Source organism: Dromiciops gliroides, chromosome 4, assembly GCF_019393635.1.
Source record: "Dromiciops gliroides isolate mDroGli1 chromosome 4, mDroGli1.pri, whole genome shotgun sequence".
Taxonomy (NCBI): Eukaryota; Metazoa; Chordata; class Mammalia; order Microbiotheria; family Microbiotheriidae; genus Dromiciops; species Dromiciops gliroides.
Window position 1 is genome coordinate 130,376,347 of NC_057864.1, and position 27,326 is coordinate 130,403,672.

Genomic DNA, 27,326 nt, shown 5'->3' on the forward strand with positions numbered 1-27,326 from the left:
ATGTACTTCTAACTGCACTAATAATTACTTTTACAATAAAGTTATTGAGAATTACAAATATTATCTTATCATACAGAACTAGAAGCATTGTAACCTTATTAAATTCCTTACAGTTTTTCTTTCTTGTTTCTTTTTTACCTTTTGACCATTCAACTCTTGCTTTTTAATAAAAAATGCTTTCAATTCCTCTATTTTGTTAAATGTCCATTTTTCCCCCTGAAAGATTATATTCAATTTTCCTGGGTATGTAATTCTTGGTTGTAAACCCGTGATTCTCTAACGTGGAAGCCACCAAATCCTGTGTAATTCTGACTGTAGTGCCACGGTATATGAATCGTTTCTTTTTGGTTGCTTGCAAAACCTTTTCTTCGATCTGTGAGTTTTGAAATCTGAAATTTGATCTGTGAAATTTTGAAATGTTCTTGGGAGTTTTCATTTCGGGATCTTTTTCAGGTGGTGATCAGTGGATTCTTTCAATATCTCTTTTGCCCTCTGGTTCTAATATTTCAGGGCAATTTTCCTTGATAATTTCTTGAAAGATATTATCCAGGATTTTTTTTTTTTTGGTCATGGCTTTCAGGTAGTTCAATAATTCTTATCTCTCCTGGACCTATTCTCTAGGTCAGTTGTTTTTTCAATGAGAAATTCTACATTTTCTTCCTTTTTTTTTGCTTTTTTGCTTTTGTTTTACTGCATCTTAGTGTCTTATAAAGTCATTAGTTTCCATCTGCTCGATTTTAATTTTTGAAGATTTTTTTCTTCATTGACTTTTTGTAATTCTTTTTCCATTTGGCTAAATTTGTTTTTTAGGGAGTTATGTTCCTTAATAATTTTTTGTATTTCTTTTTCATGGTTTTCTTGCATCACTTCCAATCTTTTCTCAACCTCTCTAATTTGATTTTCAAAGTCCTTTTTTAGGTTCTTCCAGGAAAATTGCAAACTGCTGACAACCATTTGAAAGAATGCTTTAAATCACCAATTATAAAAGAATGAAAATCAAAACAACTAAGCTTGAGGCTTTATCTCCTACCAAAAAAAAAAAAAAAAGCAATGATGACAAAAGATGGCAATAGTCAATGCTGGGAGGTATTGTGGAAAGACAGGCAAACTAATGGATTGCTGATGGAGACTTAAATTGGTCTAACCATTCTGGAAAGAAATTACAATTAGGCAAAGAAAGTAACTGAAATGTCCACATCCTTTGACCCAGAGATTCCATTGCTAGGGACATACACTAAGGTTGATGATAAAAAGAAGAAAAGATCCCATGTATATAAAAATATTTATGGTCAGATTTGGGGTAGGAGGTGAGGAGGCTAAGTGAGTATATATTGACCAATGAATGGCTGAACAAATTATGGTATATAAACGTCATGGAATATGTGTAAGTATGTGTAAGTAATGACAAATATAAGGAATTCAGACATTTACAAATTTATGCCAGCAAGGTAAACCAAGGTAAGATAACATATATGCAATGCTTACCATAATGTGAACAAAAACGACACAAAGCTAGCAATTTCAGATTAACTTCAATAAACAATCAGGTGCAGAGATTATTTTTTTTTTTTAAATTCTTTGCTTTTACTATATAAAATGTTCTTTCAAGGGTCCCAAGGACCAAAAACCACAGTCACAGACTAGTCCAAAATATACAGTATATTTAACCCCATACCTAGAGTCTGTTTGATCCTATGATATTGTGACTCCAATAAGTTGTAGCATGTGCAGCGGCCACAGCCCAGTAAAATTGTCTCAGTACACAGGCTAAACCAGTAGACAAGGTAACAGACAGACTTTAAACCTGTCAGTAAATTAGGAGGATGTCCACCCTAACCATGGAAGACTGCCCAAGGCAGAATGCACAGATGAGAACAATTTGTTCCAATGACCATAAAGGCTGCTAAAGCAGGCTTTGTGGAACACTTAAAACTTGGTCAGACACTGAAGATGCCGAAGTCATATTATATACGTGTATGTGTGTGTATGTATATGTGCATATGTATGTATGTATATATATATATATATGATACTTTAATGGAAGAATGAACAAGATTAGGCAATTAACTGGATATAGTGAGGATAAGGAAGACAGAAAGGTGAAGGATGGTTTTAATGGTGCCAACCTAAGTAACTGAAAGGGTAATGTTATCATAAAGTGAAATGAAGACTAGGAGAAAGATGGAGAAGGAACAGAAATCATTGATTCAGTTTTAGACATGGAAAGTTTGTGATACTGATGGTACATGCAGCTGCTGAAGTTGATTAGGTAATTATCCTCTGTGGTAATAAAGTTCAGCAAAGTGAGTAGAGTTGATATATAGATTTAAGATATCTATGTGTACATAAAAGAAAATGAAAGGGGGCGACTAGGTGGCACAGTGGATAAAGCACCAGCCCTGGATTCAGGAGTACCTGAGTTCAAATCCAGCCTCAGACACTTGACACTTACTAGTTATGTGACCCTGGGCAAGTCACTTAACCCCCATTGCCCCACAAAAAAAAAAAAAAAAGAGAGAGAGAGAATGAGAGATGGTATGATGGCATGCTTAAAGAATCCTAAATAATCAACTAAAAACCTAGTTGAAATAATTAACAACTTTAGCAAAGTGGCAGGATATAAAATAAAGCTACACAAATCATCAGCATATCTACATATCACCAACAAAGTCAAGCAACAAGAAATAGAAAGAGAAATTCCATTTAAAATAACTATAGACAATACAGTTGTGGAATTTACCTGCCAAGACAAACCCATGAACCATATGAATATATTAAAACATATGAACACAATTTAAAAACCATTTTTCATACAAATAACATCAGATTTGAACTGGAAAATATTAATAACTCATAGTTAGATTGTGTCAATATAATAAAAATGACAATTCTACCTAAATTAATTTACTTATTTAATGCCATACCAATCAAACTACCAAAAATTATTTTATGGAGCTAAAAAAAAATAAAAATTCATCTGGACAAGTCACTTAACCGCAATTGCCTCAGCCCCCCAAAAATTCATCTGGAAAACAAAAGGTCAAGAATATCAGGATAATTGATGGCGGGGGTGGGGGGGAACATGAAGGAAGATAGCATAACTATACCAGATCTCAAATAAAGCAATAATCATCAATACAAAACAATCTGGTAATGGCAAAGAAATAGAATGATGGATTAGAGGAATAGATTAGGGACACAATACACAATAGGAAATGACAACAGTAATCTGGTGTTTGATCATTGCAAAGATCCAAGCGATCCTACACAAAAACTCAGTGTGACAAAAACCACTGGGAAAATTGAACGATAGTTTGACAGAAACTAGGTATAGACCAACATCTCATACCATCTACTGAAATAAAGTCAAAATGGGTACATTTAGACCTAACGGGGGTTACCATAAGCAAATTAGGGAAGCATGAAATAGTACACCTGCAATATAAGGGAAGAACTTATGACCAAACAAGACATAAAATGGATAATTTTGATTACAGTGAAATTAAAAAGCTTTTGCACAAACAAAACCAATGTGATCAACAGTAGAAGGAAAACAGAAAATGGGAAAAACTTTTTTCAGCAAGTTTATCTGACAAAGGCCCTCATTTCCCAAATATTATAGAGAACTGAGTCAAAACTACAAGAATATGAGCTATTCCCCAATTGATAAATGGTCAAAGGATTTTTCAGGCATTTTTCAGATGAAGAAATCAAAGTTACCTATAGTTACATAAAATTGCTCTAAATCCCTACTGATTAGAGAAATGCAAATTAAAACAGTTCTAAGTTATCACCTCAGACCTATAAGATCAGTTAATATAACAGAAAAGGAAAATGACAAATGCTGGAAGGGATGTGGGAAAATTGGGATACTAAGGGACTACTGGTGGAGTTGTGAATTGATCCGACCATTCTGGAGAACAATTTAGAACTAAGCCCAAAGGACTACAAAACTGTGTATACCCTGTGACCCAGCAATACTACTACTACGTTTGTATCTCAAAGAGGAGAAAAAAAATTGAAAAGAAAAAGGACCTATATGTATAAAAACATTTATAGCAGCTCTTTTTGTAGTGGCAGAGAACTGGTAATTGAGGGGATACCCATCAACAAGTTGTGGTATATGATTATGATGAAATACTATTGTGTTATAAGAAATGATGAGCAAGATGCTTTCAGAAAAATCTGACTTACATGAATTGACACAAAGAGAAGTGAACCAGGGGAACATTGTCACAGTAATAGCAATATTGTAAGATGATAGACTATAAATGCCTTAGCTATTCTCAAGCAATACAATGATCCAAGACTATGCCAAAGAACTTACAATGAAAAATTCTATCTACCGCCAGAGAAAGAACGGATGGAGTCTGAACACAGATTGAAGCATATGTTTTTTACTATCTTTATTTTCTTGGTGTGTTTTCTTTCACAATATGACTAATATGGAAATATGTTTTACATGACTGAACATATATAATCTATATTAAATAGCTTGCCTTCTCAAGGAGAAAGGAGGGAAAGAAGAGAGAGAATGTAGAATTTTTAAATTTTTAAAACAAATGCTTAAAATTGCTTTGATATGTAAATGGAAAAATATTAAGAAAAAGAGAGAATGGGGAAAATGAAAGAATGAATATGAGAGTCAGTCAGTCAATTAATAAGCATTTATTAAGCACCTATTATGTGTGTTAGGCACTGTGTTAAGCACTGGGGATAAAAAAAGAGACAAAATAGGGTTTAATGGGTATGACAATTTAATGGGTATGACAAGCAAAAAATATGTACAAACGAGTTATATAAGAAACAAACAGGAAATAATAAGAGAAGGAAGGCACTAGAATTAAGAGAAATTGTGAAAAGAAAATGGGCTTTCAACTGGGACTTGAAGGAAGCCAGGGAAGACAGGTGACATGAGGAAGCAAAACATTCCAGGTATGGGGAACAGCCAGAAAAATCCCTGGTCCTGATAGATGGAGTGTTTTGTTTATAGAACAGCAAGGAGGCTAGTGTCCTAAGATTGAAAAGTATGTAGCAGGGAAAAGGGTATAAGAAAACTGGAAATGTAGGAAGGAGAATGGGGGCTAGCTTAAGAAAGGATCTGAACACCAAACAGAGGGTCTTCTACTTGATTCTAGAGGTGACAGGGAGTCATCTGGAATTTCTTGAGTCGAGTGGAGACAAAGACGGACCTATACATTCATGGTGTATACTATACTTTAGGAAAATCCTTTGGTGGCCATAGGAAGGACAGATTGCAGTGGTCAGAGATTTCAGGAAGGTGAACCCACCTGCAGGACATTGCAGGAGTCCAGTGATGAGGTGATGAAGGGCTGCATAGAGTAGTGGCAGTCTAATAGGAGAAAAGGGGCCTATTTGAGAGGTGTGGCAGAGGTAAAATCAATCAGCCTTGGCAATAGATTGAATATTGGGTGGGTGGGGAGTCTGAGAGATGAGGAGTCAAGAATGACACAAGTTGTGAGCCTGAGGGGCTTGGAAGATGATGTTGCCTTCTATAGTAAAAGGGAAGGTAGGAAGCAGGGAGAAAGATGATGAGTTCCGTTTTAGACACATTAAGTTTAAGATGTCTCCTGGACATTCTGTTTTGTGCTAAAAACCCTAAAAATTATAGGGCTATAGGAGGAAAAAGCAAACATTATATACAATGGGAATACACTAGAACCTTTCCCAAAAAATACAAGAGGAAAGCAAAGATGCCCATTTTGCACTATTATTTGATACAGCACTGGAAATGTTAGCAACAGTAATAAGATAAGAGAAAGGAATTATCCGAATAAAAATAGGTAAAGAGGAGATAAAACTATCACTATTTTCAGATGACATTATAGTTTACTCAGAAAACTTCAGGGAATCAGCAAAGATACTAAGACAAAGGATAGTTTCAGCAAATTTGAAAGTTGTAACATAAAACCTCAAAAATATAAACATAATAAAACAGAGAAAGCAATAAAAAAAATACCATTCCAAATTACTATAAAATGCATTAAATATCTGGCGATCAACCTCCAAAAGCATACAAAAGACTTCTATACATTAAATTACAAAGTACTCCTTAAAGAATTAAAGAACAGGGGCAGCTAGATGGCGCAGTGGATAGAGCACCGGCCCTGGAGTCAGGAGTACCTGAGTTCAAATCCGGCCTCAGACACTTAATACTTACTAGCTGTGTGACCCTGGGCAAGTCACTTAACCCCAATTGCCTCACTAAAAACAAACAAACAAACAAACAAAAAAACAAAAAAGAATTAAAGAACAACCTAAATAGCTGAAGGAATATTCAGTGGTCATGGGTAGGCAAGTCAGGCTATTATAATAAAAATGACAACACTACCAAAATTAATTTACACTTTTGATGATACACTAATCAAATTGGCAAAAGAATACTTTACAGAGCTTGGCAAAGTAATAATAAAATTCATTTGGGAAACAAAACATCTAGAATAACAAGAGAAATGATGAAAATAAGTAAGGACAAAGAGGAATAGCACTTTCAGATCTCAAACTATATTATAAAGCACCAGTCACCAAAACCATTTGACACAGGTTAAAAAAATAAAGAGACAGATCAATGGAACGTACTTGACAAAGGAAACTGAGAAAGGGAGAATTCAATAACACAATATTTGATAAAGTGGAAATAAATGTTACCTAGGGGAAAACTCCCTGTTTGATAAAAACTGCTGAGAAAACTGGAAAGCAATTCAGCAGAAAATGGGTTTATACCAAGACTATACATTCCACTCCACAATACATTCTAAATGAATGTGACCTTAAAATTAAAGCTCATGCTAATTTTTTTTGGGGGGGGGCGGGGCAATAAGGCTTAAGTGACTTGTCCAGGGTCACACAGCTAGTAAATGTCATGTCTGATGCTGAATTTGAATTCAGGTCCTCCTGAATCCAGGGATGGTGCTTTATCCACTGCACCACCTGGCTGCCCCTAAAGCTCATACTATTAAAAAAAATTAGAAGAAAAAAAAAATCTTATGCCTCTCACAGTCATGGGTAGGAGATGTATGCTAAACCAAAGAAGAGATAGAAGCAATTACAAAAGACAGAATATTTGATTGCTTGAAGTTGAAAATTCTTTGCAGAGACAATATTAATGTGTCTAACATAGCAAGGGAAGTGGTCAAATGGGGGGAGGGAGGAGCAAAACAAAAACCTTTTATCAAATTTCTCTGATAAAGGTTTGGTTCCTAGGTATGTAATTAATAAATAAAAATAATATTAATAGCCATTCCTCAATAGACATGAATACACAGTTCTCAAAAGAACTGTAAAGTATTCATAACCACATTAAAATGCTCCAAGTCCCTAATAATAAGAGAAATTAAAGTCAAAACAATCCTGAGGTTTCACTTCACACCCTGCAAATTGGCAAAAAAATTACAAAAAAGTGATTGTAGGAAGATAGGTATACATTGTTGGTAGAGCTACGAAACAGTATGACCATTTTGGAAAGAAATTAGAAATTATGCAAATAAAGTTACTGAAATATGCATATACTTTGAAACAAACACTTTATTACTGGGATTATACTCCAAGGATGCTATCGACACATATACTTTAACAAAATATTTATAATAGCACTTTAGTGATAGCTAAGAATTGGAAATAAAGTAGATGCCCATTACTTGAGAATTGGCTAAACAAATTGTGGTAGATGAATGTAACGGAATACTATTGCACTGCAAGAGATGATTCATGTGATGAACAGTTAGCATGGAGATATCTACATGAAATGATGTGGAATGAAATGAGCAGATCCAAGAAAACAATATACACAGTAACTATGGCAATGTAAATAGAAAGAACAATGACACCTCAGTAAATCAAAAGTAAATGTAACAAAATTATAAGGATCAAATGAGACTTGAAGAGATATCAGAAGATACCACCAAACTACCATGAGGGTAAAGGCGGCAGATCTACATGTGTTACACACATGATTTCTGACTTTCTCGGTGTATTAATCACTTCTCCTAATTTTCCCCCTCTCAAAAAAAACTCTACTGTGTTATATAGGATAGTTCTTGGAGAAGGGCTGAAGGTGAGAGATACGTGGGATGCTATGGTAATATAAGAAACAGAAAACATCAATTTAAATTATTTTAAAATTTTTAATTGGGAAATATTTAAAAATAAAACATAAAAATACTACATTTTTAAATGAAATCAATAAGCAGCCATAGGGATTCTTATGTATGGATTGGTGGCTCTTATTTTGAGTTTGATACCACTGTATATATAACCTGTTTGTTCATAGTTTACAGTCTCTTCCATTAGACTTTGAATCCGTGTCTTTTATCTTTCTTTGTATCCTCAGTGTTTAGGACAGTGAGTGGTACATAATACACAGTTAATGTTTACTGTCTAAATATGAGACTTGGCAGGAGGGGAATGGAGGGGAAAGACACATAAAATATTTGGGAAAATGGTCATATGGAAGAGGAATTATACTTTTTATTTTGGGATCCAGAAGACAGTAGTAGATGAATGGATAGATGGAAATTGCAGAGACAATTTAGAGTTGATGTAAAGAGAATGTCCCAAATAATTAGAGCTATCCAAAAGTGGAATGCACAAGATCAGAAATAGTGAGTTCCATTCTTTAGAGGTCTACAAAGAATCATTTGATGGGAAAGTTTTCGAAGAGATGCATTATTCTTTTTTTAGTTATGGGTTGGACTAGATTCCCTCTGAATTCTAGCACCTTCCTTCTATTGATAATTTCCAACTTACTTTGTATAAACCTTGACTGTACATAGTTGTAGAAGTGGCTTAATAAGTGCTGACTAACAGACTCAATTCTCCTTCCTAATTTGACATTTTCTATATTGTGAAAACAACTGAAGTGCCACAATAATTTTAACTGAGTAATTAAGTTAAACATAATGTTAAAGTATATTTTAAAATTAAATACTTTTTACCAACATTCTATTCACTAAGTCAATTTTAAGTGATAAGACATCATTACTTTCTAACTAAATGTTTTCCGAATTAAAAACTTATTCTTTTCATCAGAAATATTTTTCAGTGTATATCTCCAATGAATCACACCATAATAACAAAGAAAAAGTGGAGCTAAACAAAACCACAGTATCTGAATATATGTACTATTCCATACCCAAAGTCCCATACTGGTCAACTAGAATAGTAATATACATTTTCTTCTCTTTTTTTCTGAGAACAAAATGTACAGAGAATAAATCTGAATTCATTAAAATTTAGTATTCTTTTCTTTTATATCCTATTAGTTATGTATAGTTTTCTCATTCTGCTACTTCGTTTTGCATCAGTTTATAATGCTTGTCATGCTAGTTTGATCTCATGTTCATCATTCTTTAAGCATAACAATTCTGTTAAATATATACACCACAATTTGTGTAATTATTCCAAGACCAATAGGCACCTTTGTTTTCCATTTTTTGGTAAACACACAAAAAAATGCTGTTCTGAATAATTTGTTACATATGGGACCTTTTTTCTAGTTAATGATCTCCTTTAGGTATACATTCAGCCAACAACATGATAGTTAGGTCAAAGAGAATGAACAGCTTCATCACTTTTACTGATACTGTTTTTTGGAATGGTTGACTCAATTCAGAGCTTCATCAACAGTGTATTAGTGTGTCTATTCCCTTAAAGTTTCTGTAACTGTTTCCATCTATCATCTTTGTCAATTTAGTGGACAAAAGAAGGAACCTCAAAATTGTTTTACTTTACATTTCCCTCATTATTAGTAATTCAGAATATTCTTTCACATGTTTGTAGAAGGCCTATATTTTCTTTGTTGTTGTTGAGGTTTTTTGGTTCAAATCCTTAAAATACTTATGTAATAAAAAAAGTTTCTGGGTCTTATATGTTTGTGTCAATTCTTTATATATCTTAGATATGGGAAATGTATTAGTGATGTGTGACTTGTAGAATTTTCCCAGGCAATAGTTTCTTTTCTTTCCTCATTACACTGGTTTTATTGATGCAAAACACTTAATTTTATACATTCAAAATTATGTATTTCATCATCACTTCTATCTCTTCTTTGGTTTGCTTATGAATTTTCTCCATTGTTATAGTTGTGAAATGTCTTGCTACTCTCTTCTGGTTTTGTTTTTCAATTATATAACCTTTAACTGAAACACTGTAGCATTTTAACTCTTTTTTTTTAAATGAACTTTACTTAAAGTCCTATATATGTTTACTTTCCATTTAAGCAAATCTACTGACCAGTATATTAGAAGGCTGATTTCTTTTTACTCATTTCAATTTATCATTTCCTAGATATTACAATATGTGAAATGCAGAACTATGGGTTTTATTATATGTATTTAACAAAAATATAGCTAAAGCAAGAAGTTATATATGACCCTGAACAAGAGACTGTCTTCAAAAAAAGAAGTCCAAAATTTAAAGTTCTATAGCAGTTACATTGATGACTTTTCTATGTCAATTTGTTGATAGAGTTTTACTGTTAAACAAGGAAGAAGTACTTATTGATTCACTATACTTCAACAGATATTTATTATGTGCCTACTTTATATGGCACTGTGCTAGATGTTAAAGATATCATTCAGGTAGATTTTGGATATTTGAACTGTGTCATAAGCCATGAATTAATGCCATTTCAATCTGTGCCTCAACAATCCATGTCCTCCTTTATGGGGTCCATCCAACAAGTTGAAAGTCATTCTCCCCTTCCCTTGATTTCATGGGGTTTCTAATCAAGCTAGTATCTCTTATCCTCATCTGGTCATAATATGACCAGAGAATCTTCTTTTCCTATCAATAATGTCAATAATGACATCTTTTTCTCATTTTCTTCAAAATTAATCAAAAGTTACATATTTGAACCTTCTCATGCTGACCATACATATCTCCATGGTTACATTCCATGTTTTATAGCCATAGAATATCGATGATAATAAGATGGTCTGTTTCTGGGAGATGTTTGGGTTAATTAAAGGAGTTTTGTAATTTATTGAAAGCAACCCAGTCGGGGCAGCTAGGTGGCGCAGTGGATAGAGCACCGGCCCTGGATTCAGAAGTACCTGAGTTCAAATCCGGCCTCAGACACTTAACACTTACTAGCTGTGTGACCCTGGGCAAGTCACTTAACCCCATTGCCCCGCAAAAAAAAAAAAAAAAAAAGAAAGCAACCCAGTCCATTTTCATCTTCTTGTTCATTTCTGGGACCAGAATATTGTCCATTTATATTGCTGGACCAGGGGCAGCTGGGTGGTGCAGTGGATAAAGCACCGGCCCTGGATTCAGGAGGACCTGAGTTCAAATCCGGCCTCAGACACTTGACACTTACTAGCTGTGTGACCCTGGGCAAGTCATTTAACCCCCCCCCCCATTGCCCCTAAAAAAAAAAAAAAAAAAAGAATTATATTGCTGGACCAGGTCTATAAGATGTCCATTCAACTGCAAGTAACAATTTGTGGAATAGGCATTCTTCATTCACTTGGTTTTTTTCTGAGCAGATGGTTAGGCCAAGCTGTTACTGATTTCACACAAAGATGAACTAAGATATAATTCTGCAACATAATGAACTGAATATGTAATGGCAGATGTAGAGGAGATATGCTACTTCTACAAATAATTATAATGCAAAAAAATAATGTGATAAATGAAAAAGAGAAGACTAAAATGCTATCAGAAATTTGAAGAAAGATCGCTTTTAGCTATGGGAAATCTCTAGGTTTTCATGACACTGCCCTATTCTGGTTCTCCTCCTATTTCACCACTCTTCAGTCTCTTTTGCTGGACCCTTGTCCAGATCAGGCCTCTTTACCATGGGTGTCCCACAGGGCTTTATCTTGGGCTCCCTTTTATTTTCCCTTTATTTTACTTGGTGATTTCATCAGTTCCCACTGGCTCAATACCGATAATACTGATAATTATCATTATCAGTACTAAATTGTCTAGTCCTAACCCTCCCAACAGATGAATCCCAAAATAATATAGATAGCTCTCATTTCTTTCCTGAAATTCAGTTCAAAGTCACCAACTTCCTATTGCCACTCTGAATGTGGATACCCCATAAATACCTCAATTTCAACACTGTTATTTTGTTCAAAACAAAACTTTTTTTCCCCAAAAAATCATCTCTTCTGTTAAGTTTCTTATTTTCAATGAATAATCTACCATTCTCCCAGTCACAGAGCTTTACATCAGAATCGTCATTTATTTTTCTTCCTTCTCACCCATTATATCTATAAGTCACCAAACTTTGTTACTTTTACTTCCACAACATTTCTGACATTTGTCCTTTTCCACACAAATGGCCACAGCCCTAGTTAAGGTGCTTACCATTGTGGAAATTTATTTTGATTTGGGGACCCTACCTTTAGGCTGAGATTAGAAAGCCTTAGGCCTTCAGGGTCTCTCCCCCTCCTTCTCAGCTTCAGCTGAACGAAAAAGCCCCGTGGGCTATACAAGACACCAGGTCAGACAGCTGGGGGAAAAAAAAAGCCCCAGCTCCCTCCGACCCCGATAGCCTGTGCTGAGACACGTGAAGTGGGAGTGCACCCCCCCCCCCCAACCAGCCGCAGCCCTGAGTGGCAGATTAGCTTGGTCTGTGGGGGCGAAGGAAGCCCTGAGATTTGAGTGGAAAGAAGAAAAGGTATATATAGACCTGGGAGTTAGACTCAGGGGGCTGACTGGAGGAGGAGGGACCAGATAGACAGGACTCAAGGACAGACTAGATAGACAAGATTGGAGGAGAGGGGCTGACTAGAGGGGAGAGCGGACAAGGACAGAGGGGGCTGAGAAGAGGTCAAGAGGGCGGCTGACAAGATTAGAAAGGAGAGACGGGGGACGAGACGAACAGCAACGCAGGACTAGGAGCAAAGGCGGCAGAAGACAGACTGACCAGGAGGCAGCGGAGGGCATAGAAGCAGGTCAGCACAGGGTACAGGTTGAGAAAGTGAAGATTAAGAGGAGTTAGAATAAAGGACCTGAATGCCCTAAGGCCTCAGGGGGCTAAGGCCCTTATTGTTTTCAAGAAGTTCGAAGCACAGCAGGTGGGAAAGAGATGCAGTGGACAAAGACCACAGGAAAGCAGTCAGGTTGTACTTTATTTCCCTGTATTCCTAATTTGAAATAGTATCTCATAAATAAACTCTGCTTTGATTATTTAGTTAAGAGCCTTCTTAATCTTTAGTTTATCAATTTGGGAGTAGAGCAGTGCCCACATTAAATTAACGAAGTCAGATAGCCAAATAGTCAAAAGTCCACAGATTAGTCCTCCAGTCAGATTAGCCCCCCAAATTAGCCCTAGTCATTAAAATATTTCACACCATGCCTCACCAGGACTACTTTAATAACCTTAATGAGCTTTCTTGTTTTTAGCCTTCCCACCACTCTTGAATGAAACCTCTATACATCTAGCAAAATGATATTCTTTAACCACAGGTCTGACCCTGTCACTAGGATTAAATAACAAAAAACAATGCCATCCTTTAAAACAACAATAACAAAACCTCCTCTGTTTGGCTTTTTAAGTCTTTCACAATTTGGTGCTGGCCTGTTTCCAGTTTTTTTCTGAATTACTCTTCCTCACTCAGTATGCTCTAGTCAAACTAGCCTATTTCCTAGTCCCTAAACTAGGTTGTTCTGTCTCTTTATACTCCCAACCTGGAATCCCTAATATCTTGTAAAACTCAAGTGCCACCTCCTATATAAAGCCTATCCTCCCAGTTATCACTCAATGATACTCCATCCACCTGAAATTATATAAACTTTTTATTTAGTTAAATGTGTAATGCTGTATCCATTTATCAGAATTTAAGCTCCTTAAAGTTAGGGTCTGTTTCATTTTTGTCTTTGTATCATGAATGCCTAGTACAGGGGTAAATAACTACAATGTGGGTGTTTAATAAATGCTTGTTAAATAGAATTGAACTAAATTGAATTGTGGATGTAGAACTGAGAGAACTTTTCCACTGTTTGGCTATAAAGGAGGAGTCAAAGATAACACTGAGGTTATGAACCTGGGAGACATAGAGAATGGTGGTGACAAGAGAAATATAAGTTAGCAGAAATTAGAATATAATTTTTATAAATGGGAACTTTTGAGCAAATAATTTTTCCAATGATACCACATGTATATGTAAAAATGAATGCAACAAATGCCTTTTGGTAACAAGCAAAAAGTCAGTACAAGTGAAATTGCTATAAATTGTCAAATTCTTTAAAATATTTACCTATAAGGTATGGATTTTAATTATAAAGGGAAGAAGTTTTCTTAATGTTATACTTACAGAATTCTTTAAACAATCATCATCAACATCAAAGTTTGAAGTATCTGTAGGACTACTAACTTCTGGGATATAAGGTGCTTCACAGTTCCGAATATTATCCCAGTCAATGCCAGCAAAAAAAGGGTGGTTTTTAAAGTCTTCTATGCCATTTTGTCCAAGTCGGTGTTCTCTGCTACAAATGAGCCTTCGAATAAGGTCTTTAGCACTTTCAGACACATCGGTCACTTGAACTGGAAACTGAAACCTCTCCTAAAGAAGAGACAATGATAAGGAAACCAAAAATAAACATCAGATTAAGAATACAACATACATTGAGTCACCATAATCAATAATGACAGTCAGAATTATGTCAACTAGGGAGTTGAAAATATTCTTATTAACAATAAATCAATAGTTCTGAACTTGAAGTCAAGAAAATATGGATTCAAATCCTACTTTCTATGCTTAACTAGTTCCACAGCCACATTAAGTAAGTGACCTCTTTGAGCTTTAGTTTGCCCCTTCCTCATAGATAATCTATGAAAGCACAATGCAAACTTTAAAGTACAACTTGTTAGTTACTATTATTGTTATTATGTATCTAATACACACAAAAGACTGCACAAGATACTTGGGAAGATAGAAAGTTGAGAGAAGACTTGGAGCCTATAATTATTAAAGGAGGATATCTGTAATACAAAGCAGAAGATAAATATATAAAAGACGTGCAAATGAAGCAGTATGTTTTTATTGATTTGGTGGCTAACTCATTATTTTTTCTCTTAACCCCACCTTTCTTCCAAACTTCCCTATTTCTTGACCATGCTTCTAATTATCCAGGTTTGTAAACTTGAAGACATGTATGTGTGTACATATGTGCATTTACATATAGGCATGCAAGCATTCTAGATTGTACATCCAAACTCATATCATATCCTAGACTAGAGGTGTCACACTCCAGGCCTGCAAAACTTCTGAGTGAAACAGACTGAAAATATAATGGAGAAATGCTTAAGAAAACTAAAACACAATGTTAATTTGTGGTTTTCTTAGCCTGCAAGCTAGTAGGGAATGATTTCTATTTTAATTTGACACCATTGGTCTAGACAATAGGCAATCTTGATTCAATGGATTTTTCCAGTGGAGATGGATAGGTCAGACTCTTTTGAATTATTATCAAACTAATATTAAAAGCCAGGTCAGGCCATGTCACCTTATAAATCTTTGATGGTTCTTATAGGTCTATTCAACAAAATGCTCTGGCATTTAAAACTCTTGATAACATAGCCTTCACCCATCTTTTCAGGCTAATTTCATAATTCCTCTTCATGCAGTCTGTGACAGGTAAAACTAAATGTGTGTGGTCACTTTACTTGTCCCCACTGTGGGGAAAGCTAGCTAGCATTTACTTATAATATACATATAGACTATGTTCTAGCTAAACTTGATATTATATCTTTTGTTTCCATACCTGAAACTCAGAGCTTCCTCACTTCTGTGAATATTTCACTTGCTACAAGATTCCATTCATTTGCTAACTCCTTATATGGCATTTTCCTGGATCCCCTCAATGGTTAGGAGTCTCCCCTCAAATGATCATGTATTTACTCACCTGAGTAAGTGTTCTATTCCATTGGTAGAATGTAAATTCCTGGAGAACAGTGGGCAAGGTTACTTCAAAGGGCCCTTCCACCTCTCAAGCTGTACTTAGACTAAAATTAATTTGCTGTTCAGTTTAACTAATAGCATAGAGCAGATCTAGCTTGTGGAGGGCCTTACAGAGCAAACTAAAGAGTTTGGACTTTATTTGGAGAGCAGACATTGAAGAGTTTTTGAGAAGAGTAGTGACACGACCAAATAATAAGCAAGATTAGTCCAGTGATGACTGGAATAGAGATAATGATTTAAAAATCATATATTCAGCACTTACTAGGTACTAAAGCATTATGCTAAGTGCTAGAAATACAAAAAGAAGCTATGCAATCCCTGCTCATAAGGAGTTCATACTCCAACATCCTGAAGAAACGCATTTTTTTAAAAAACTTCAGCTCTTCAGGGTGGATAGAAAAAAAAAGAAGTCCTAAGGATTCAGCCAAGAGGGACTTAGACTATGTCAATAGGTGTAAAAAATACTATGCTTTGCCAACCCCAAAGGCCACAGCTGGGATTGATTTGGACTGATTGGATTCCATTGAAACCACACCTGCCTGACTCTGACAAGCATGTGTTCTCAGAGACTGCAGACTCTGAACTCAATACGCAACCACCCTCAAGTCCAGTGAACCAATGGATTGGGGTGATGCTAGCCAATTAGCTTGAAGTAGTGTGGAAGGACCGCCTCTCCTTGGGAGGCAGAGGAAGCTTGGACTCACAGTTCATGTCTCCAACAGCCTCATTGGTGGAGGACTTGGGGGAAGAAGCAGGCCAGGCTGAACTCTTATCTCTCTTCTAGGGTAGATAGGCATTTTCTTGGCTTTCTGACCCAAGTGTTCTCTTTTTCACTAATAAATACTTAATGCCCAAAACTGATGCTAAAGTTTCTAATCTATAAGTAAACCCTAGCTAGTTTTTCCTACACTTGGGACAGAAATAAGGTGACCATACATTAGATTTTTAATGTCAAATGATGTCTGCAGGAGATAGGGACAGGAAAGACAGTAAGGCCTGGTGGCCCTCCATATCTTTTCAGAAGGAAAAGATTTGATGACTCCCATCTCATCTAAGCTATGTGATTAGTCAAGTGGCCTAATGAGTTCTGAGAGACATCAGCTGAGGTGAAAGGTATAAAGAGGGAATGAAAATGGTAAAGGCTAGAGAATCTTTTCCTCACTGACACTGGAATGTGCTAGACATGCTTGGGGATAACATGGATATGGGGAAATGGGAAAAAGTAAAGAGAGAAGGGCACACTTGATGGTTATAATGAAAACACTATACGTGGTAATATTTTAACATGGGACAATATGATATGTCAAGAAAGTACTGCAAACTTTTAGAGATATATATTAAACTTGGTTTTAGACATGTTGAATGTGCAGTGCTAATGGGATGTTCTAGTAGAAGAATTATGACAACAAGAATATATAAAGATCTAAAGCTCAGTGGATAGGACAGGGCTGGAAATAGAGGGCTCAAAAGAAGTAATGGCTGAAGTCCTAAATGTTCAATAGATTACCAAGGAACAGAGTAAAGAAAAGAGCTTCAAAGATAATGCCTTGGGCAACAATCAACTTATCTCCAAAATCACTTCTAGGTCTAAAAAGCTAAAAAGCTATGACTCTAAAAAATTTAAAGTCAGTCATTTTCCTGGAAAATATTTGCATTTTTAGATAACATTATGTTATTTCACTTGCCAAGTTAAGCTTTTAACAAGATTTTAAAATACTAACTTTGTGGTTCATGATTTTTCCATATGTTTCCACCAGAGATTCTGCATAAAATGGTGTTTCTCCATAGAGCATTTCATACATGCACACACCCAAAGACCACCAGTCGCACTCTGGTCCGTACTTTCCTTTTCCATCTTCCATGGCTTGAAGAATTTCTGGAGAGATATAGTCTGGGGTTCCAACAGCAACAGAGGACTGAACCTGTAGAAGTATGCATTTTTAGTAATCTAAAAAATCCTCACACAGATAAAAAACTATGATTCTTCAAAGTATTGAAATAAATATGGAATTAAATCATTAGAAAACAAGGAAGGAATGATTCCAATGAAAACATCCTTTACATAATACTACCATAGATGACTACAGAAGTATCCTTAGTCAAAACTATTCCATAAGTATAAGTCCTTTGTCATAACTGGAGAAAATGCTTATTTGTCTTAGGCATGATTTAAAAATTGTAAAAATCGCTGCATTTCAAAACCATGTCCCTTATCCTTTTTTTTTTGGGGGGGGGGTCTGGTTTTTTTTAATGGGGCAATGAGGGTTAAGTAACTTGCCCAGGGTCACACAGCTAGTAAATGTCAAGTGTCTGAGGCTGGATTTGAACTCAGTTCCTCCTGAATCCAGGGCTGGCATCTGATCCACTGCACCACCTAGCTGCCCCCTGTCCTTTATCCTTTGAAGGCTGCTAGCCTTCTCAAAAGATATGATAGAATCAATAACTATATGCCTTGGCAAATAGATTTTTTGGCATTAAAATAAATGGCATTATTTTTAAAATTATATTGAAAAACTCCCTTGTCGAAGAACTCTTCTTTACTCTTTAACCTCCACAGATGCTCACTTTTGCCCCCTAAACTAGTGGATTTACTTTTATAAAATCTTTACTTGGTAACAGTGTTTAACCTTTTGTAATATTGTTTATTTGAAATAAAAAAACCGACATGTAATTAGACATACCTCTATGGAAATAATCTGAACTTGACTGCCATAGTCATGAATCCAAAAGGAAGGGGCAAGAAAAATAATATTGGTCACTAATATATGTGGTGTCTCCAATTTATTCATTTTTAGGGAAAAGAGAAGTATAAAAATTTAAAAGAGCATTAGTTAGAAAAAAACTCAAAGATGTAATATAAATGGGTTAGTACTCACAAAAATGAGGCTGTATAGCATGGCAGATAGCTCACCAAGAAGGTTCAAGCCTGGCCTCTGACATGCACATTGATTGTGTGACCTAAAAGACTCTTGACATATGCTGGCTCTAAGACTATACCTAAAAATTGTATTGAAACTGCTGAACTACTTTTGTAGTTCAAGCTCAGTCAAAAAAAACCCAGCAAAACCCCAAGACCATTTAAAACAAAAGACACACAGTCTCCCCCATACAAAAAAAAAAAAACAACACCTGGTAATTATTTTGATTAAAGAACCATTAGATTGCATGATCTCAAAAACTCACAGAAACTTAAAGGAAGCTAGTCTGATTTGTACTAAAACAAGAATTCTACTTTATAACATACCTGACAAGTCAACATTCATCAAGCCTTTGTAGGAAGACATTTACTGAGAGGGAAACCCTCCCTTCTAAGGCATCCCCATCCCACTCTGAAGAGCTCTAATTGTTAAAGAGATATTTTCTAACTTTAAGCCTAAATTTGCCTCTCTGAAACTTTCATCTGTTGTCTCTTGTTCTCTCTGAGGCCAGAGATTAATTCCCCTGAAAGGGGATGATAGCCCTTCAAATACTTGAATGTACATATCATTCACTCCCCTAGTTTTTCTCTGCTCCAGGTTAAAGAACTCCAATTTCTTCAACTCATCCTCATATGCCATAATGTAAAGGCTCCTCATCAATTTAGCTGAACTTCTTTGGATGTTTTCTGGGTAACCAAAATCCTTTCTCAAATGTGGTGTCAATAACTGAGCACAACAGATGACGTATGTCCAAACCAGGGCTAGCCTTCTTAGTAATCAATCAATAAACAAATATTTAGCATCTATCTTGTGTCAGGCACTAGTAACACAAATATAAAAATAAAGAAATAATCCCTACTCTCAGTGAACATGTTTACATTCTATGCCACTCAATGCAAACTAAGACCATTTAATCTTTTCTAGTTGTCAGATCTTACTGCTAATTCATCAACTTGCAAACCACTAAACATTAGCCCAGATCTTTTTTCAGACAGACAGACTTCTAGCTGTAGCTCATCAATCTTGTATTTCTCAAGCTGGTTGTTTTTTAGAATTCATATAGATTTGGCCCAATGCTCTAAACTGTTCAACCAATTCTTATTTGTCCCGTCAACACTGTCATCTAGCTCACCATTCTCAATCAATCTAGTGCAGGAGTTTTCAAACATTTTGGTCTCAAGATCCTTTTAGATTCTAAAAAAGTGAGAATCCCCGCTCAATAACTTTTTATATGGGTTATAGCTATCAATACTCATTATATTAGAAATTGAAATGTTTTAGTAGTATAATCGAGTAATTTTTACCTTAAGGACACCTGAAAGGATCTTGGGTATTCCCAATGGTTTCCTGACCACATTTTTAAGAACTGCTACTTTAGTGTATAAAAATAGAATGAAACTATAGCAATTATTCTATGAAAATCTTAGCTATTCTTTTGATCAACTAGAGGAATTACTGGAACTAAGAAATTTTAGGATAAGATGATAAAATGTAATAGCTTAGAAATTTTTCTTTATTTTATCTTACTTTTTGCATTTTAGTCACAAAATATCAGATTATTTGTTAATTCAATTTTGAGGGTCTTGGCAAATTCTTTAAATAATTCCTCTCTCTCATTTTCACCAACCAAAGTTGGTGCATAAACTATAATTACTTTCAGGGTAGTCTTTTTTGCAAATACTTAAAAGCACTTCAGTAAGTAAAGTTAACCAAATATTCTACAAACGAATGTTTCTTGTCTTTGGGCATTCAATAAAACCCACTCTGCCAATTTCCTATTTTGTTTCTTCAGGGGGTATTTGTGAATCCTCTTTCCAGTCAGCTATAGTTCCTATTTTCTTCTTCTTCTTTTTTTTTTTTTTAAACAGCAAGCATTCTAAGACTCATATAACTGAACTCCAGAGAACATGTCCTCTCCTTGGTCTTGGGACCAACTTGAACTACTTCCTTAACCAGGCTGGGAAAGAGGAGGAACCAAAAGGGTAGAAACAGATAAATAAAAAGAAATGAAGTAAAATTAACACTCTAAATTGTACATTCAAAGGATAGAGGTAGGCAAGTTCAAATGTATGAGAGCAGCAAGTTTCTGGGAACAGATTAATATCAAAGTAGTGTAAGCAAGAACAATAATAGTACTCTGCCCTTAAAGAAAAAAAAAGTACTGACTTAAAAGAAGGAATTGCAATGAGTTTCTCTGAAAAAGGTCTTATTTCCAAGATATAAAAGGAACAAATACACCTTCTTGAGAATAAAAAAATATATATTCTCAATATGTTAAATGACTAAAGCAACTGAACAAGCAGTTCTCAGAAGAAATCCAATCTATCAGCAGCCATATGAAGAAATATTCCAGATTATATCTAATAATCTGAAAATGTAAATTAAAGCAATTCTGAAGTTCCAACTCACACCCATTAGATTGACAAAGTTGACAAAAGAGGAAAATGATAAGAGACTATGGAAAAACTGGCATATTGATGCATTTTTAGTGGTGTTGTAAATTGTTCCTGGAATTTGGAATCATGTCCCTAAAGTGACTAAATTGTGCATATCCTTTTCGCTTAGAGATTCTACTACTAGGATTTGCCAAAAAGAGCAAAGAAAGAAGGAAAGAACTCAAAAAATACAAGAATATTTCATGTAGCTCTTTTTGTAGGAGCAAAGAAATGGAAAATTAAAGGTGCTCCTATCAACAGAGGAATGGCTTACCAAATGATGATATTTAAATGTAACGAAACATGAGCATTGTAAAAAAATGACAAAAGAATGAATTCAGAGAAAACTAGGAAGACATTATGAACTTATGAAGAGTGAAATGAGCAGAGAAGAGTTTATACAACTTTCTAATGATAAACAATTTTGAAAGAAAGACTTTAAGAAATCTGATCAATGCAATAACCAACTATGATTTTATTTTTTTTTTAATTCTTTTTTTTTTTAAAGTGAGGCAATTGGGGTTAAGTGACTTGCCCAGGGTCACACAGCTAGTAAGTGTTAAGTGTCTGAGGTCAGATTTGAACTCAGGTACTCCTGACTCCAGGGCCGGTGCTCTATCCACTGCGCCATCTAGCTGCCCCCCAACTATGATTTTAAAAGACCAATGATGAAATATGGTACTCACAATCCAGACAGAGAAGTACTAGAGATATAGAATGAGACATATTTTTGGACAGGGCCAATATGGGAATTTGTATTCCTTTATAATATGTATGTTTATAATGGTTTTGTTTTTCCTTTCCCATGAAAGGAATTGGGGAGAAAGAAGGGATGGGAAGGAAAATAAAATAAAATGTCATTAATTGAAACAATTAAGACCAAAGAAATAGAGGAAATGGCTAGCAATTGACTTTAGGCATGAATGAATTAAACAATGCAATAAAAGAAAGTGATAGAATGAATTTTAAAAATCTGCTGCATACCATAAACACAAACTGTAATGAAACCTAGAGAATGAAAACAATAGGATGAAAGATGATTTCATGAGGTCTCCAAGAGATAGAAATGCCAATTAGAAGAACAAAATATCTCAAATGTTTTGGCCATTAACCCACCAACATACACATAGAGACAATTAAAGGAAGAACTAAAGACAGCTAACATTAAGTAATGAACCGTCCTAGGTAAATGGCTATGTTGAATCAACATAGTAAAAAATGTCAATACTATTTATAGATTTAATACCAAATAAATCAAATTACTAACAATTTACCTCTTAACGTTAGATAATTGATACGAATGGATTAAACTTCTTCTACTTGGCCCCAAAGCACATAACTAGAAAACATGGAGAGAAATTGTAGAGCTATAGATTTAAGGAAAAAATTCCTAATCATTAGTTATCAAAAATTAACTGTCTCAGGAGTTAGTGGATTCTCCTTCATCAAAGATTTTTTTTAAAAGCTGGGTGACCATTGTTAGGGATGCTGAAGTTATTTTGTTCAGATATTGGTTCTCTTCAGTTTCTGAATTTTGGAATTTGTGAAATAAATTTATAATCATAAAATCCATACCTCAATAAATAGCCAAAAGATCCTAATTTCTACAAGGAAGAAAAATTAATTGGTAATCATCATCTGAAATACTGCTCAAACTCAAAATCAATAAAATGAGACTCAGAACAATTGGAATACTATTATGTCCAAAAAAATGTTCATGCTCATTTAAAAAAAATTTTTTTCTTTTCTGTTCTTTTTTTTTTTTTTGCAGGGCAATGGGGGTTAAGTGACTTGCCCAGGGTCACACAGCTAGTAAGTGTCAAGTGTCTGAGGCCGGATTTGAACTCCGGTACTCCTGAATCCAGGGCCGGTGCTTAATCCATTGCGCCACCTAGCCGCCCCCTGTTCTTTTCTTTTTTTTGGTGAGACAATTGGGGTTAATTGACTTGCCCAGGGTCACACAGCTAATAAGTGTTAAGTGTCTGAGGCTGAATTTGAACTCAGGTCCTCCTGACTCCAGGGCCAGTGCTCTATCCACTGTGCCACCTAGCTGTCCCCATGATCATTTAAAATGATAAAATTCAATACATGAGAATGTGAGAGAAAAGGTTAGCCATTATACTCTTTAAAGAGGTGAAAATTGGTGTAATCTTTTAGGAAATCAGTTTTGAAAATAATAATTTTAAAATTGGGGCAACTAGATGGTGCAGTGGATAAAGCATGGGCCCTGGATTCAGGAGGACCTGGGTTCAAATCCAACCTCAGACACTTGACAATTGCTAGCTGTGTGACCCTGGGCAAGTCACTTAACCCTCATTGGCCCCACCAAAAAAAAAAAGGAATTTTAAAATTACATATCTTTGATGCAGTAATTCAATTATTAGCACCATAGCCTAAGAAGATTTTTAAAAGGAAAAAGACACATCTATACAAAAAACAGTCAAAACATCTTCTATTAAAGTCAAACAAAAATAAATATAAAAGAACTGTGAAATGGCTGAATAAACTCTGTAAGTCAACAAAACTGAAAATAAGGGAGAGTGATAGGGAATGGGCCAGAATTTAACTGGTTTACAGAAATCACAGGTGAGAAAAATCCTTTTAGTAATGCATATTGACACCAGACGTGCAGCAGAGATGTCAAAGATCAAACAGGAACAAAAGCCACTAAAATATACATCAAGATCCCTGAAGGCTGCATATTGACTTAGAAAAGCCAAATATATTTATAATATTCCCTTTTTTAAGCAATATAGCAACATATTAAAATAAAAAAGGAACTACATTTTAATTTGGTTCAGGATTCAGGCATGATGGTGAGCTGTTATATGCAGTATGTTTTGACATTTATAGCCTAGACCAATGACAGATTAAGGAACACGTGCAGGGACACATAGCCAGTATGTGACAGAGTTGAGACTTGAACCCAGATATTTTTGACTCAGAGGTCAGCTTTCATTACTATGTCCTACTGCCTCCATGATGGAATTAAGGATACCATAAAAATGACAAATATGAGAATTACACGAAACACATAAAGACCATATTAATGCAAAGAAAATGAGAAAACACACCAATTATGACTATAAGATTGTGACTAAGAAAATTTATAATAAAATCTGCCAAAGACACAGAAAAGGGAGAAAATTTAAAAAGAGGGTATAAAAGCAAATAAGAATTCTTTTAAGTTTATATAATTTTTGTGTGTAATGAACAAAAATTTTGAGTTTTCCTTACATGTCTGATTTCATTCCTTACTGTTAAGAGTTTTATTTTGGAAATGACTATTAAATTTAAAACCAAAAAAAAATTACTTTATATGTAAATACTTATCAGAAATAAGTTTTCAAAAATTATGTCTAAAGCACATGGGTAATGATAAAAGGTTTCAATGGAAATTTGTGAGATAACATTTTTCCAAATATACATACTGTTCCATCTTCCATGAGTTTCAAGCAAGAACCAAAATCCGCTAATCGAATGTGACCATTCACATCCATCAGAATATTATCAGGCTTAATATCCCTGCAAAAAGAAATGCATTAAAGTTTTAGATGGGGGGAAAGGTTAGATGTCATTTAGTAAGATTATTCTTTAATTGCTTCTTTTAATTTCTAAAGGATTTCTAGACTTACTAATTTATTATTTAGTTACTTGTCACCTGAAATCAGTCTTTTCCCAACAAGAGAGTCATATATTGCTGGCTCTCTTGTGGATCAGGGATATAACATAATCTGTTTGACCAGAGTTCTCCCACATGCCTCCGACAAGCAGCAACCTTTTGCATGGCTACCAGAAGCTGAAGAAAGGTGTAGTTCGATATTTGGACATTTCTTTATGTTGCTAGGACATTAAAAAGTGCTATTTTATACCTTTTCATGAGTTTCTGATGGCAATTCTAAATATGAAAACATGCAAGTTATTTTAGCATGTGGGTAAGAATAATCTCTATTTGGGTTAAATTATGGTCATCTCTAACTCACATTTCTTTGATACTAATGCTAGGACATTTCTATACATGACCAACAAAGTCCAGCAGCAAGAGAAAGAAAGAAAGAGAAATGTCATTTAAAGTAACAATAGACAATATAAAATACTTGGGAGTCTACTTGCCAAAGCAAACCCAGGAACTCCATGAACACAATTACAAAACACTTTTCACACAAATCAGATCAGATCTAAATAATTGGAAAAATATCAATTACTCATGGATAGGCCAAGCTAATAATAAAAATGACAATTCTACCTAAATTAATTTACCTATTCAGTGCCATGCCAGACTACCTAAAAATTATTTTATAGAGCTAGAAAAACTAATAACAACATTCATCTGGAAAAACAAAAGGTCAAGAATATCAAGGGAACTAATGAAAAAAATGCACAGGAAGGTGGGCTAGCTGTACCAAATCTGAAGCTCTACTATAAAGTAGCAGTCTTTAAAACTATTTGGTACTGGCTAAGAAATAGAGTGGAGGATCAATGGAATAGGTTAGGCACAGGAGACACAGTAGTAAATGACTTTGGTAATGTACTGTTTGATAAACCCAAAGATACTGATGCTAGGATCATTCTCACCAAATTTAGAACTATGTTAGGCTTATATTATACATTTTTTTAAAAGAACAGTAATTATTCCCTACATACTTCAAAGGTACAGCAAGAAGGTAAGAATATGGTTCAGTGTATGTTTGCAGTTTTCATGGGTACATAAATTAGTAAATATAAAAATAAATAAAACAGCATATAGATTAGTTCTCTCATCTTGATTAATATTAATGCTTAAAAAGATCTTCCATTTTACCATAAAAATTAATTGCTTCAGAATAAAACAATACAATGAAATGCCCATGTTACTATAACTCCATGAGCTCATCTCTTCAGAATGGTTACTTTGCTTCTGCTGTTGCCACAACAACTTTCCAAAGTAAATGAATGCTTTGCATGAACTGTGGAATGGCAGTTGACTCCATGATCTCACTCCTTCCAACAGTACAGATGGTAATTCAACCATACCTTTTCACCCTGTGGAACTCTTGTTCATTTCTCCCTCCCATAAATCCTTCACGAGGGGTCTGCCCAATATGTAGCATATTTTTCTCTACATTTACATAAACACAAATGCATTACCTAAGCTATAAATCTCTTCTCTGTTCTTTATTACATGACCGAACCACCTTGTTTTCTATGCCATATATCAATGTCACAAACTATAGGGAAGATATGGATTTGGAATTTTCAGAGGAAATTATTAAGTGTAGTAAAATGAAAATCTCAGTAATGAGTTAGAAAGCCTGGAAATATTTTATTATAATCAAAGTGTCTACAAAGATAAATCTCATACCAGTAAGATAATACTCTAAAACATGAAATATAAGAGACCTTTAAAAATACAATAAAAAAGGAATCCCTTTTCAAACCATGAGCTGTTTTTCAGGAAACCCTTTTTTTTAAAAAAAAGTAAAAAGATTAAACTTACCTAACCATACTCATTTCTTTCGAAAGGAGAAAAATTAAAGACTTTTAAGTTCAATTGTTTTATAGTAAAATTGCCACCCAATGTGGGCAACAAGGAGAGAGATGATCCTCATATTATTCTGAGTCTCTATAATATATCTAATCTCCATTAGGTACATTCTACTAGAGAAAAAGAGTATTACTTTTGAGTGAGGTGGAAAGTTCCTAAAAGCACCTATTAATCTGTCAACTAATACTGTTCTACTACTCTTCCCTTTACATAATACATCTAATTTGAAGGAAGAGAGCTAGACAAACTGCTGTTTCACAGTGCACCCAAAGCCATTATTTACTTCAGAAAGTGGTTGTGACAACAGCAGAGGTGATTACAGAGAAGCAGAGTAACTATTTAGAAAAGAATTTAATTAAGAGAAAGGAGTCTGTGATGCTTTATGTTTCTAATGCAATAATCTGACCTAAATAGCTCTAAAGTTTAATAAAAACTGAAATTATATGAAGGGCATGGATTTTTAAATAATAAAATTTGCTAATACACTTAAAATTCAATTATACAAAAATATCAG

The 27,326-nt window shown here is 34.8% G+C and overlaps 1 protein-coding gene across 25 annotated transcripts in view; it reads right to left on the reverse strand.

Moving 5' to 3' along the window:
* The window catches only part of CDC42BPA (CDC42 binding protein kinase alpha), a 351,215-nt gene that overhangs the window by 137,021 nt on the left and 186,868 nt on the right, over nucleotides 1–27,326 (reverse strand). For all 25 annotated transcript variants that reach the window (XR_006356412.1, XM_044004678.1, XM_044004682.1 and 22 more), the window contains 3 exons: nucleotides 24,720–24,813; nucleotides 17,657–17,857; nucleotides 14,289–14,537 (listed from right to left, as the gene is read on the reverse strand). Coding sequence is in view for 24 of the 25 variants with exons in the window: in XM_044004678.1 (XP_043860613.1) it covers nucleotides 14,289–14,537; nucleotides 17,657–17,857; nucleotides 24,720–24,813 (544 nt within the window). In the remaining variant the exon portion in view is untranslated. The remainder of the gene's footprint in view (nucleotides 1–14,288; nucleotides 14,538–17,656; nucleotides 17,858–24,719; nucleotides 24,814–27,326) is intronic.